The sequence below is a fragment of the Podarcis liolepis genome (genome assembly GCF_965112155.1).
Source record: "Podarcis liolepis genome assembly, chromosome: 2".
Lineage (NCBI taxonomy): Eukaryota > Metazoa > Chordata > Lepidosauria > Squamata > Lacertidae > Podarcis > Podarcis liolepis.
The window spans coordinates 50,691,616-50,705,332 of NC_139555.1; the positions used below are offsets into that span (position 1 = coordinate 50,691,616).

Below are 13,717 nucleotides of genomic sequence, written 5' to 3' on the forward strand. Positions count from 1 at the left end.
CCTACATCTCTGGGAGGGAGTGGAAGCATCTTGCTGAGCCACTTCCAGTCAGTGTGGACATTACTGAGCTAGAAAGACCAGTGGTCTGACTCTGAATAAGGAAGCTTCCCATTATTATCCATATTCAACCAGAATATCTGGCTGTTCAGGGCTGTCCCACATGACCCTGAAAACTGGTTGTGATTTGGGTTGACAGTGCACAGGCAGAGTTGGGGGTGTGTGAAGGGGGGGGGAGTATATTGCAATCCTAGGCATATCTATTCAGAAACAAGTCCCCTTGCATTGAGTGGGACTTAGTCCCAAGTCAATATGCCTTCAACACAGGCTGATGTTTTTATCACAGCACCACAAGGGGAAGCCTTTGCAAAAGCATGGCAGAACCTCGGCCCACATTTGAAATGAATAAATCAAGATGGGCACGTGGCCAAAGAATACTATTGCTTCACTGCATGCTCTCAATCTCTCTCTTGGTCTGCTTAGAGATCATGTTTTATGTATATGTTTTCAGTATGATCTTTATATGCATTCAGATGTCCAAATATCTGCTTGGATCCCATAAGGTCCAAGTGAAGTTATAGCGCATTAAGTGAAACTGAGGCGCATTTAAGATTTCATCATACTTTATGAAACAAGCAGCATGATGTAGGGTTAATTCTGTTAATATGATAAATAAGAGAAATTATTTTCTGCTGCTGTGAAATACAGTTGTGCCTTGGAAGTCGAATGGAATCTGTTCCGGAAGCCCGTTTGACTTCCAAAACGTTCAGAAACCAAAGCACAGCTTCTGATTGGCTGCAGGAAACTCCTGCAGCCAATCGGAAGCCACGGAAGCCCCATCAGTTGTTTGGCTTCCAAAAGAACATTCAAAAACCGGAACCCTCACTTCTGGGTTCCGATCATTCAGCAGCCAATTTGTTCAGGCGCCAAGGTGTTCGAGATCCAAGGTATGACTGTATACAATCCATACTGCTTTAACAAACGCCTTTGCCGCAGGCTGAATTTCATGTATCTTTGTACCGCACATGAAGGACTCTAAAGAGTTTTTCCAGCATTCAAGGCATTGCTCTTAAATGCTATGTTCTGCAGGATGCCCAGGCGCCCAGCCTTGTCTGCCTATACCCCGGTCGTTGGTCAGATCAAGGCTCTGTCAAAGGGACTGCAGCTTCCTCAGCAGAGCCGTCCTGAGTGAATCCTCACTCACCTCCAAGGCAGAGACCTCTTGGCCGTTGCGAAGGATGCGGAACGCAAAGGGGTGCTTGGGGCCCAGTCCTGGTGCCACCTCACAGCCCCGGAGGACGACGGCATTCACGTGGGTCCTTAAGTCTGTCCGGTCCTTGTGGAAATAGAGGGTGTTGCCTTTCAAACGACACCAGCGCTCCTTCCAGCACTGGTTAACCAGAACATTCAAGTAGCCTGCCAGGAGATGCACAAAGACATTTGATCAGCAATACAGTGACCATTATGGGATAAATAAAAGCCTAAATCTTGTGTTCTAGGAAACAAGGAAATGATGAGCTTAGGCATGACAGATTTCAAATCAGAAGATCAGTTCCAAGAGCCAAGCATTACTTTAGCTCAATGAGATGTTTGCCTGAATGAGTATCAGCCAAGTCACTTGGGTGGAATCTAGAAACATATAAAAACTGAAAATGCCCCCCAAAGCATTTTAAAAAACACATTTAATTTTCTGTAAAGCGCACCACCTCCATCTAGTGTTGCATTGTATATACTGTACTTAAAACACACTTAAAATGTTTTATTTGCAGCTCTATAGCTGAGTCCTTGCACTGTGGTTTTTTTAGCATAAAATAGATTATGAATGCCAGTGCTCTTGTCTTTACCATAAAGTAGCTGATTCACTCCTATAAGTAAGAAAAGACAACTGCACAATCGAACAATTCAGATTTAACTATCGGATATGGGGGTGGGCAACATATTTGGAGTGGCGGACTTTGCACTCTCTAATTTCAGAGGCACCCTATACGATGCTAAAAGTCAGCACCCCCCCCCCCACCTCTCATGCTCCATTCTGCAGTGCGGTATTGTATGACATAACACAGTGCAATCGGAAACTGGGACAAGGGAGCCCAACTAGACCCCTCTTAAGTCACCAGCTAATGAATGGTTTGCATTTGAACTGCCCTCCTGCTCCAGTACAAACCACAGCATGGGATGTCTTCCTCCGTAGAGGATGTCTGGGTGTCCTCAGGGGATGGTTTCTTCTTGGAGAAGCTGATTATTCTGGTGATTTTCCTCCCGGCTGCTCGACTTACAGAGCCTTTCAAGTCTGCCAAGCCACTTTTTTTGCCTTTCCCTACAGGGAGAAGAAGCAGAGCTTAAAACAAGACATGGTGTATCTGACCAAAACAAAGAAACTGTGAGGTAACTAAAGGTCTGTTCTCCCCGACCTCGTACCTCCAGAACACACACACTCTCTCTTTCTCTCTCTCATCATAACAGATTGTAAAATGTCATGAAGAGGCTAAGGGAGGTCAGGTGAAGGGGTAAATATGAAAAACACTAACTGGTCTGAAATACAGCTAGAACCTACAGGCTAGAATATTCCCTTATGGGTATTAAGAGCCGACTGAACATAGCGGCAACACAGAGCAAATTCAGAAACAGAATGCTTTAACCTTCATAATACCATTTTTACAGAACTAGCATGTGCAACATTACTCACTAGTCCCAAAGAAAAGTGCAGGGCGACTGACCTAGCAATTCTGGCACAATGGTAACTCTGCTCCCACCCAATGGGAACAGCAAAAGGGGTCTTTGTTACACAAGATGGAACCTGGGTTTGGGGTTTTTAAGCCCAGGATCTATTTGTTACATTTATCTCCCACCCGTTTTCCAAGGAGCTGAGGGCAGCATTTAAGGCCTTTCCCACTTCACAACAACCCTGTGAGGTAGGTTGGGCTGAGATGCACAGACCTGTGTGCACTGTGGTCAAGCAGGGACTTAAACCCAGGTCTCTCAGGAGCTCTAGTCCAAGTGCTGCGTTTCTTGCTGCCTCAACCAAAAGCAACACCTGGCTCATAGGGGAAGGGGAAAGTAACCAGGGACTCACCTTGCTCATGGGCCTCTCTCCGAGCCATGGAAGAGCCGTTCTCTGCCGTTGCCACACTGTCCGAGTCAGATGTCTGTTTGTCTTGAGATGACCTCTGGGCAAAGGAGATTTTTGTTGTGAGCATAGCAGGGGGGAAAGCGTTAAACTCACAATCCCTTGGCTGCTCAGGCCCCCTATAACAGCTAAAAGAAAAACTGTGCACGCTGATTGTATTCATTCATGAACATCACCCCTACTTCGGCTCCGAGCGAGAAGCTACCTTGTCATGGTCCACCTTGCATGTAAGCAGAGGAGATGTAAGAACTTCTGTTCCACTCAGTCCTCCTCCACTGGGACTGCTCACTTCCTTTATCACCTGCAGGAGGAGAGGGTTGAGTGTCAAAACAATGGAAACACTGGTAGCCCATCAGCTGCAACTGAAAGCTCACTTTGCTGCAAACCATCCAGCGATGGCTTCTCAGAAACAATGGTGCCACCGAGTCTCAGTTACCTGACAGAAGGGAAACAGTAGATTCCAGTACTGAAAACTCGCAGTCAAAGGGCCAAACTGGACTCCAGCAAGCTATTCTATCGGCCCCTTGGTGAGACTACCAAATTTTTAATCAAGGGTATGGGAAAATGTTTGCCCATCGTGCGTCTTGTAAGCAGTGCTATTTTTCTAGAAAAAGAAACTGAGTTCTGGCTGGGGGGAAAAGTCCTTCTCATAAGGAAATGGACAGAAAATATGTCCAATCTGGGAGAGAGAGAATTATACGGCAACCTTAACTATTCATCTCTCTCTGGGATTTTTTAATGCAATAAAGTGGCCTCTGAGAATACAGAAGCAGGGTATTATCCCTGACCTAAATAAAGCCAGTTTTTGTATTTTGTAATAATTTAACTCAAGGCTCACTAGCTTCCAAGACAGTTTACTGGCTGGTTGTCAATGACTTTTGCTCTTCCTATCTCTGGTTTCTGTAACATTTCAGCCATGGATGTTGACACAAGATTTCCCAAGGAAACCCAAGTGAAGACTGGGGGTACAGGAAGGCAGACTCTCTTTTATTTCTTCCAACAGACCCACTTCCCACCTTTCACCTTCAGCAATAGGTTGTCTTCAGGCTTCAGAACAGGTCTGGGTGAATTAAATTCATCTGCTCAGGTATTCTCATTTCAGAGATTGCAATTTCTCAGCTGCAAGTGGGGTTTAGCAAGCACACCAGAGTGCCTATTGGATCAGTGCCAACAGAGTATTCACATTTCTGAGGAAGGGAGGACCTGAAGAGTCGCATCCCAGGCCAGCGGGGTGGAAGTGCTTTGAGCCAGTGAGTGATATGGAGCAAGGGCAAAGACAGAGAAGTTCTAAAAACAACCAGTACAGGGAGGAATAGACGGTTTTAATAAATCCTGAGGTTCCTGACAGTACTCATGCCAAAGTACACTTGCTCTGCCAAGACGGAAAAGAAATTGAACCACAAAATGCACAAGACCTTTTCAATCCCTGGACTCAGATTGCCATTATAACAAACTACCTAGCCTGCGTGTTGCATTGTGCTTCCTTCGGTTTAACCTCCAACATCAATCCCAAAAAGAGAACCTGGAAAGGTGCAGGCAGCAGGGACGTGTGTCAAATTGAAAGAGTTGCCATTTATGCCACAAAGTTGAGCTGGAGGGGTTAAATCTATGTGTCTTTCATGGAGATCACCTGCTGGTATCCATGGCAGAGAGCCATTAGAATGAACAAGCATGGGGTTATCACAATGTTGTTTTAAACCACTAGCATCTGTTAGCTAGAAATTGCCACCACACTGTGTCCAGATGTCAGTGGACCCCAGCTCCCAGGAGCTTCAGCCAGCCTGGCCAGTGGACAGGGATGATGGGAGCTGTAGTCAATTGGAAGGCCACAGGTTTGGGAGTGGGCAAGGGGAGAGAAGAGAAAGTGCAACTGAGAAAGCCAAGTATCAGTGATGCAGCATACACATGCGTGCGCACACACAAGCCCTCTCCCACTCTGGACAGGCAGGAACAGTAGCTTCTCTGAGACACTACCATCAAGAACAGGCATAGGCAATCTCAGCCCTCCAGATGTTTTGAGACTACAATTCCCAGCATCCCTGACCACTGGTCCTGTTAGCTAGGGATCATGGGAGTTGTAGTCCCAAAAATATCTGGAGGGCCAAGGTTGCCTATGCCTGATCAAGCAGCACTGAAACCGCCACCTTTTTCAGACCCTGCCGTCAGGCAGAATTGGTGATGTCATCTCACAGAGCTTCCTACTGAATCTGCAGTGCTTCAGAACAAAGGCAGGAAAGAGTGGGGGTGGGCGGGCAAGTGTGAATCAAAACAGCCCCTTTCCTGCAGCCCTGCAGTTCCAGACTATAGGAAGGGGGTGTCAGGGTCTGCCCTGCTGGCTGGCTATTTCTCTCCTGCAGCCAGGCAGGGGTGATAAGAGGCTGAGTAGGAAAGCCCCCTCCTCCCCACTGGAGAGATAACAAGTGCTTTTCCCACAGGGCCTGATACACTTGACCAGATCTACAGTGGTCAGGGCAGGAGGGCTGTTCACATGGACGGGCATTCGTTGGCATTTGTGTTTTGATGGAGCACAGAAAGAGGGGGTTTCTTTTTTAATTGTGTGTGTGTGTGGAACTGAGCTCTCCTGCTATTGAGGGAAGTACCTTCAGCCACTCCTCGGCCTGCTCTTTGCTCTGCACGGCCAGCACCAGGGCCTCAGCGCCCGGCAGGGAGAAGCGCAGCTCGTGCTTCTTGCGACGCCCGTCCTTCGGCACGTAGACAACGTTGCAAACGCTCAGTGGCACCTCGAGGTGTGGCTGCCGATGCTTGGAGCTTTTGTAACACTAAGGTTAAAAAAAAAGAAAAAGCGCAATGTTCATCACTCTTTCCAAGTTGGGTCTTTTTCTTGTACTTTTCGTGGCTCCTCTCGGCACAGATAGGAAGCAGTGGGAAGGTCCCATTTCATTGTGGGGAGGAGGAGGAGGTGGTGCACAAAAGGAAAGAAGAGAAATGCTTGGGAACTCCCATTGCTTAACCAAATACTGTGCCTTAGAATCGTAGATTTTTTACAACCAGAACAAAAAACAGAAGTGCTGAAATCTTACCAGTCTCAAAGAAACAGTCCCCTCGCCTCACTTAATTTTGGGTCATTACATACAGATATGTGTCCTGTTGCCCTAATGAGTTACAGGGGGCTGGGAATCAGGAAAACCTTTTTCCAAAGGTTTGATAGGAATCAGAGAAGCGGGGGGGGGGGGTGTTGCTTAACGCTTCCCCCACGCCACATAATCATTTGAAAATGTCAGGTGAAGAAAGGGTTGAACTCTTCCTCCTGGTGCTTTTCAAACTCCCAATAAAACTTTCAGAGAATGAACTTCAATTGGACCATCATGCCTGAGTTTTTCACCACCACCTTAAAGAAGGGCCACACTGTTAGTTACGGACCAGCTATTTGCAAGGACAAAGGATGTGTAAAAAACCAAAAACTGTGACATACACAGTGCACCATATCTTTGACTTGGCCAGCAAAAGGAACTATGCAGCTATGTAGATCTGTTGACTAGTCCTTCCTTTTTCATCAAAGTTGCCAACTCTACCAGTCAGTGCCAGACCCCAAGGAGAGTGGGCCTTCCCAGCCATGCTCATGCATGCAAAGTCAACTGATTTGCCAGGAGTCTTTGGCTCATTAGCAGGACTCTCCAACTTTTCTCCCCAAAACCTTCCCTGCTTTCCTGCATGTGGCCAGGTGCTCCACAAGCCACCAACTCACCAGGAGTTTGTTGTCCTTGATGACCGTCAGCTGCTTGGCCCATTGCCCAAAGCGCTTCTTCCGCAACAAGAAAGCACATATCCTGCAGTCCTTCACCAGGTTCATGGAAGCTTCCTCTGATGGCCATTGGTGTGTCAGTCTCTGACCTTTCCCATCCTCTTCCTCCTCATCGTAGGACTCATAGGAGCTGCTCATGGCATCAGAGTCATTGTCTACAAGGAAGCAGGGAGCCCTTAATCACCCAAGGTACCATGCCGACACCATCAACATCCTATATGTGGATGCCATCGCTCCTTCAGTTGGAAGCTTTGCAAGAGGAGGCACTTTCTGGAACGCAGACGGTTCTGCATTTCCTTTGGCTTCTTCCCAAGCCTGCCTATGACACTGACAGGCTGTTCCAACTCCCAAGCTAGCATTTATGGATCTCAATAGGGCAACTATATCACTGCTGAGTTCTTACAAGGCATGTTAAATTGCAGAGATGCAGTTTGCTGTCCTATGTTCTACCTCCACTGAAGCCAGTTTCCCATGAACTCCATAGGCACATGCTTGCTATCATGCCTCAAATACCCTGAAGTCTATTTCTTCTCCTTACAAGCTATGTTCTGAATTTACTAAAGATTGGGCTTTCCACTGCATTTTCCAAGTTACTTTGTTTTTGGTGGTGGTAGTGGTGGTGGTGGGGAGAAGGTACTTATAAATGCATTGTGTTTCAGGTCACAGTAAATATACCAGTTCATATTATTTCTGTAATCTAAAGCTCAATGCAGTGATAGCTGTTCTTTACATTTCCTGCAAATTAAGATAAACCCTGACTGAGGCGATTTTAGTGGGCTGTGGGAAAGGCTTTTACTATTATGCAGACTCTAGAAAATCCCAAAGCTTTCTGTGAGGTGGAGTGTCATTGGGAGTAGCAGCTTTTTTAAAAATTGGGCATGCTTTTTCATAAAGGCTCTTAAGAGTAAATGCTGCAAATATCAGATCGATTGGTCCAGCGTGGTCCCTGAGGCACCCTAACCCCAGCGGTAATATTTAAAGAGCAAGTTTCTACACCGCAAGGTTGCAGGCAACAGTTCCTAAACAGGAATAGAGTGTGCCTGCCACTTATGCAAAGGTTTGGTTTCAGGATCCACGTGCAAAGGCAAAATTGTACAAAGTCAGGAAACCCCCAAATTATCCCCTGCAAGGCAGAGGGCTGATGACCAGGACGTGGGAAGTTTGCAGGGGGTCCCTTAAATCTTCCCAGGGTCCTCCTGCAACCTCCCCTGCTTACTGAGCTTTGGCAAAGCAGTCAGAGGGCTCCAGCAGCGTCCCAGAGCCCTTGCGCCTCCTTCCCAAAGCCCAGGACCCTGCTTACCTGGTGTTGGGAAGGTGGTGCAAGGGGCTCTGGGGCTCTCCCAAAGCTCAGTAAGTGAGGAAAATCTGCTGGGTGCATGGGCGGGGGGGGGGGAGAATTAATAAATGGAGAGTGGAGAATGGTGGGTTTTCCCAGCTCTCCATTTATTTATCTCTCCCCTCCCCATCTGTGTAAGTTTGCGATCATGTAAGTAAAGCAAGAGCAAGTTGTGGGCTTACCGTATTGAAAGTTGTATGCACCAAACCTATGCATATAACCTGCAACACTGTATATAGTGGTCCACATTAATGGACAATTTGCTCAGACTTACCATAGGTCAGTGTGTGTGTGTGATCTTTTTCATCCAGAGGGCCACATTCTCTCATGGGCAACCTTTTGGGGACCCCACACCAGTGATGCACAGGGCCAGAGGCACTGTCCAATGTGGAGCCACATTGAAGTCAGAGGTTCCTACACCTTTGACTTCCTGCACTCTTCCCCATTCACAGAGCCAAGGGCTTAGGCCAAGTGTCCCATCCCACCTGTGGCTATACAACACATGTCTTTGCAGCACTACTTACAAGAGTTTTTCTGTTCTCCATTTATTCTGGTGAGGGGATAGTTGCTATCTGCATCTTCATAGTACCCATCCTCTATGGAGTTGGGGGGACTGGAGCTATCTGTAGAAGAAGCAGATGACATGTTAGACCACTGCATGAACACACACACAGAGCTCACCCACACTTCTGTTTGTCCGGTGCTTTATTCTGTTTGCCCTGTGATTTCTAGGCATAGGTCCAAGAGCGTTTTATTTTATCCCACCACTTTCCCTGGGAAAACCCGCTGTTGACTGCTGAATCAGAAAACCTGATGGATGTTTGTTCCGACTCAGTGCTAAACAGCAGGTTTTCCTGGGGGAAGTGGTGGGATAAAAGAAATACTTCTTGGACCCGTGCCTTGAAATCATGGGACAAATGCAAGTGTGGATGAGCCCCAGAGGTATCCACTGTGTCTGTTCCCTCTGTGGCACAAAGGCAGTGAGGAAGATTTTATTGGAAGGCAGTGCTGAAATAAGCCGATCAACTTCAAGAAGTTTACACAGGACAGCCTTTACCTCTAATGAAGATAGAAAAAAGGCAGGCAATGGGATTAGGGGGCAACAGGACTCTGAGGGGAAAAACTGGAAGCCGTGTCCGTGGCTCTCCTCTGCCATTTCCCAAATGGCCACCAGACACCAGAACCCCACCCACAGAAGAAGGGGCATCACCTACGGGGTGCGAATGATACATTTAATGGCTTCTGCTTGGAAAAAGTGCTCTGGTTCCTGACACGCCCTCCAACACGTATCTCTCATCCACACACAGGGCGAATGAGAACTCAGTTCTAATCCCTTCAGTCTGGTTTTTCCTTACATCCCACTGGGGCACAAAACACTCCTAAAGAAAGAACTTCCCTCCCCTCCCCACCAGAACACTGCCTTCTTGCTTTCTTCTGGACTTTGCCGGGGGCGATTTTTCTCTCAGAGTCCTTCATGTCAGGACTCACCCATTCCTGACATTGCTGGTGGCTTTGATGCCATGAGGCACACAAGAAATCTCCTAATTTTCTGTCCACGCCTTGGGAGCAGTGGCGGGTCTACATTTTGGGACCCCTGAAGCTTGAACTGTTATGGGGGCTCATTTGCAACCAGCAACAAGGTTTGGGCAACCACTGCTATCTTCTTTAATGGGGTTGTTCCACCACAGATCACACACCTTTACAACATATGTGGGATTGCTGAAATATATGCAGCAAAAAAATAATTAATTTTAGTCATGCAGCTCAAATATTGGGTCTACTAGACCCAAAGCTTTTCAGTAATGTGGAGTAAAGTCGCTTCTGGGGGCCCTCCAGGATGAGAAATCCTGAAGCTTCATTAGTTTCATAGTCAACCTGCCCCAGGCTCCGTCTTCTATCAGAGGCAAGGGAAACAAGAGCAGGTGCTAAGTTGATTTCTCTGCTTTTCTCTAACCTAACAGGCGGAGAGAGAGATTGCTCAGGCCTTACACATTCCTGCCACTCAGGGTTTAGTGACACATTTCCAGGCAAGTCTGAGCAAACAACTGCTTGTGACATCTGAGAGTCTGGGGGTGGAGAGGGCAGGGAAGCAGGAAAAAGGGAGTGTGACAGCCCAGCCCCCCTCCCCAGCGCCATTTCCCTCCCTGGGGCCTATAAATTATAAGCCTGTCACTTGTCAGACACCTGGGAGGAGCCTTTGTTTTCCTAGGTCAATATGGGAGTGCCAGCACACAAAGCCATGCCAGGACCCAGACAGCTGGCTGGCTTTCTCTCTCCCCCCCTCTCTCCAGCTCCCAGTTAGACTTACTGTGGGATGTGATGTACTCAGGGGCTTTGCCTGGACCCAGTGGTAGGGCTTCCTCATAGTAATCTTCCGGAGGAGGAGTGGTGGGCAATGGTGGAGGTGGCTCCCCAGATACCTGTGAGAGGGAAGAGGTAGCATGGTAGCATCTGGAGAGGTCTGTGCTGTTATAAATCTGGCAACTGGGTATGCCCATGCAGTCCAGTATTCTGTTCTCACACAGACAAATCGGATGCCTATGGGAACCCCACAAGCAGAACCCAAGTGCTGCAGCGCTCTCCCCTCTTGTGATTCTTAACAGCTGGCATTTGTGAGGCACACTGCCTCTAACAGCAACGGTGGAACACAGGCTTGTCCTCCCCAAAGCACAGCCTTCACTGTGGCTCTTTGTGATGGGCCTGTCTGTGACTCAAAGCAGGGACAGGCTTGCACGATCTGCTTTGCATTTTACTGGAATCCCAAGATCTACCAACTTGAGCCAGGTGCCAAAGACATGAGCAGCTGCTGAGAAGGGGGATCTGTTTTTAGTATCAAAACTGAGCTGAGCACAACATGCTTCTACGCAAACACCCGTTCCCAGTTACCCTGAGCTTACTTCATTTCAGCAGTCTATTGAGGGAATGGGAGCCATTTTGTTGTTAAACAACTGAAAGTCAGAAATCCTTGCCGATCTATTGCAAATTATATATTTTGTGAATCAACCTGAGATCATGAGATGAAGAGAGGTATACAAATTTAATAAATAAGTAAAATAAAAACATCACCAGGTGTTTCTGGTGCTACCTTCTGCCTATTCTTGACTTAAGAGCACTGAACTGGGAGCACAGGAATATAATTATGGATTGTATCCAACATTAGCCATAATTGTAATAGGTCCACTGAAATTACCAGACATTACTAAACCCATTTATTTCAGTGGGTTTACTCCGAGTAGCACTTTGTTGGAAACAACCCTATGCATGGCTTGCTTTCAGAGAACCACTCCAATTTGGACAACGGATGGGCAACTTCTGTGTTTCTCTGCCACCTCCTCTCTCCCAGACATGGCAAATTGCCACCAAGCCTTCTCTTAGACTGGAAACAGACAATTCCCTTTTTAAAAAAGTTAGAAGTGGTTTGACAGAGGCTGCCCTCCTCATCGTGCAGTTGTTGCACAGACACACTTCTTTTGTCCCTCTATTGCTTCTGGCCAAACAGGTTTGTTTAAAACAATACAAGATGCTGACAAATCTGTTCCTCGGAGGCAAGAGTGGGATGAGGGAACATACCACAAGTAGCAATGCCTCTTTCAGACTGCCTTCAGCTCTCCAGAAAAACAACAAGAAGAAAACTTCTTGTTGGTCTCCAGCCTCACCTTGTGTCCTCCTGTGACTGCACCCAGGTCTCAATGTAGATCAGGTGCATTTCTGAAAGGGGATGGGCAAAGATCAAATGCACAGCTAGGATTTTTATCCATGGAATGCATATGGGAGGAGAAGATGGCACAAAAATGTAAGTCTCCCTTCCTTACTGATCTGTTCCTGCTAACCGCAGCACTGGAATCAACACTAAGAAAATGGCAATGAATGTCAACACAGCTTTCCTCCATGGTAAGCTGTATTTTGCAGAACCTTAGTAAGGTGTTCTTTGTAGTTCCCCTCCAGATATCAAGTGCTCTGCCATAACCAGTCACAGCGTCATTAGAGCCTAAAGTGGAACAGGTTAGTGGTAAAGCATATGATTTGCATGCAAAATATTTCAAATTCACTCTCCAGCACCTACAGACAGGGCTGGAAAAGTTTCTCTGACCTGAAACCCTAGAGAACCTCAGCCTGTTAGGGCCACAGATATATTAAACAAGATGGACAAATGGTCTGACTCTGTATGAGGCAGCTTCCTAGGTTCGGCAGTGGAAAACTGAGGGTTGTAAGGACTTACCGTTTTAGCAGGCTGGCTCCTTGAAAGTTCCAAGTTAATGCCTTCTTTCACCTCCCCATCATCCTCTTGCATGTCCTGAAGATTGCCCAGGTTGCAGTCTGGTAGGAAGTTTGGAAGACAGTCACTGAGCAATGCCACCATCAAACCTCACATGCAATCTCTGTGTTGCATTACAGAGGCCCTATGGACATCCCTCCCTCCCACTGCCCAAAGGAATTACAGATGCTAACATCTGTGCCCACAATAGTACAGGGCAGTGGAATTGTTTATCCCCTTGCTCCTGAACCATATGGGGTATGGGGAAAATGAGAAGGTTTAGGGACAAGGTCAAGGAGAAAGTGTTAAGTCAGGAAGAACAGCCACATTCTGGGATGAGGTTTATACAATTGTGCAGTTGACCCCTCTACCCTGATGCTCTGTCTATATAGGCATTTTGGGGAATTATAATTTGAGGGTCCTAGAATGGGTGAGACCTACTTAGCTAAAACTAGCTGCCAATGGAGGATTTCCTTCCAATGGAATTATTAGCTTCCAATGAGTGATTGATTTTACGAAGAGTTAAAACTATTCCCTGCCTGCTGCTAATCACCCCACCCACCCCATGGCTGCTACCCCCCCCTTTTAAGTGCATGTTAAATGTAAGGATGGATTTAATGCCAACCACTTATCAATATATTTTGTGAAATTTTCACAGATATCTTCTTAATAGACAGTGTTGCAAAATATGTCTGCACAAGCCCTCAGGTTGCTGAATACTAGGGTGCTATTGAATCACAGGTATCTTTGAATTCAAGAACAGCTGATAACCAGAGAGGGATGGTAGAGCCCCTTCAACTGCAAAGGATTAGCTTTTTACTCATGGGTCCTTCTCTGTTCTTCATGGATTTCTCCTGCAAGGATTGTTAGGAGGAAAGGTGGAGGGAAGCACCTTGAGTTTAGGGAATCATGCAAAGAACAGGACACTGCCAAGGGCCACAGACTTATTGTGCAGGGCTTGGGCTTGTAACCAGCTAATCCAGACAGCTGAGGGCCAAACAGGCATAAAAGGCAGGGAAGCTCTGGGCAAGCAGCATTAGGTTGGAACAGTTCACTGTACATACCAAACCCTTCAAAGAGTGACTCCACAAAGCTAGTGCCGTTATGCAAGGTCGCTGTATTCACGTACATGTAGCTCATTTCCTTCCCTGCAAAATCAGAAAGGATATTGCCATCAACAGGAATGATTGCATCAGACCATGAGCTAAACCAGTGGGAACTCTTGCTTCGAGGAATCCT

The 13,717-nt window shown here is 46.9% G+C and overlaps 1 protein-coding gene across 1 annotated transcript in view; it reads right to left on the reverse strand.

Moving 5' to 3' along the window:
* The window catches only part of AFAP1L1 (actin filament associated protein 1 like 1), a 69,162-nt gene that overhangs the window by 10,912 nt on the left and 44,533 nt on the right, over positions 1–13,717 (reverse strand). Inside the window, exons 3-12 of the mRNA XM_083481947.1 lie at positions 13,543–13,626; positions 12,443–12,540; positions 10,532–10,643; positions 8,748–8,846; positions 6,831–7,042; positions 5,725–5,904; positions 3,330–3,425; positions 3,071–3,164; positions 2,162–2,314; positions 1,202–1,413 (exon numbers count right to left, since the gene is read on the reverse strand). Of these exons, the coding sequence (XP_083338073.1) occupies positions 1,202–1,413; positions 2,162–2,314; positions 3,071–3,164; positions 3,330–3,425; positions 5,725–5,904; positions 6,831–7,042; positions 8,748–8,846; positions 10,532–10,643; positions 12,443–12,540; positions 13,543–13,626 (1,340 nt within the window). The remainder of the gene's footprint in view (positions 1–1,201; positions 1,414–2,161; positions 2,315–3,070; positions 3,165–3,329; positions 3,426–5,724; positions 5,905–6,830; positions 7,043–8,747; positions 8,847–10,531; positions 10,644–12,442; positions 12,541–13,542; positions 13,627–13,717) is intronic.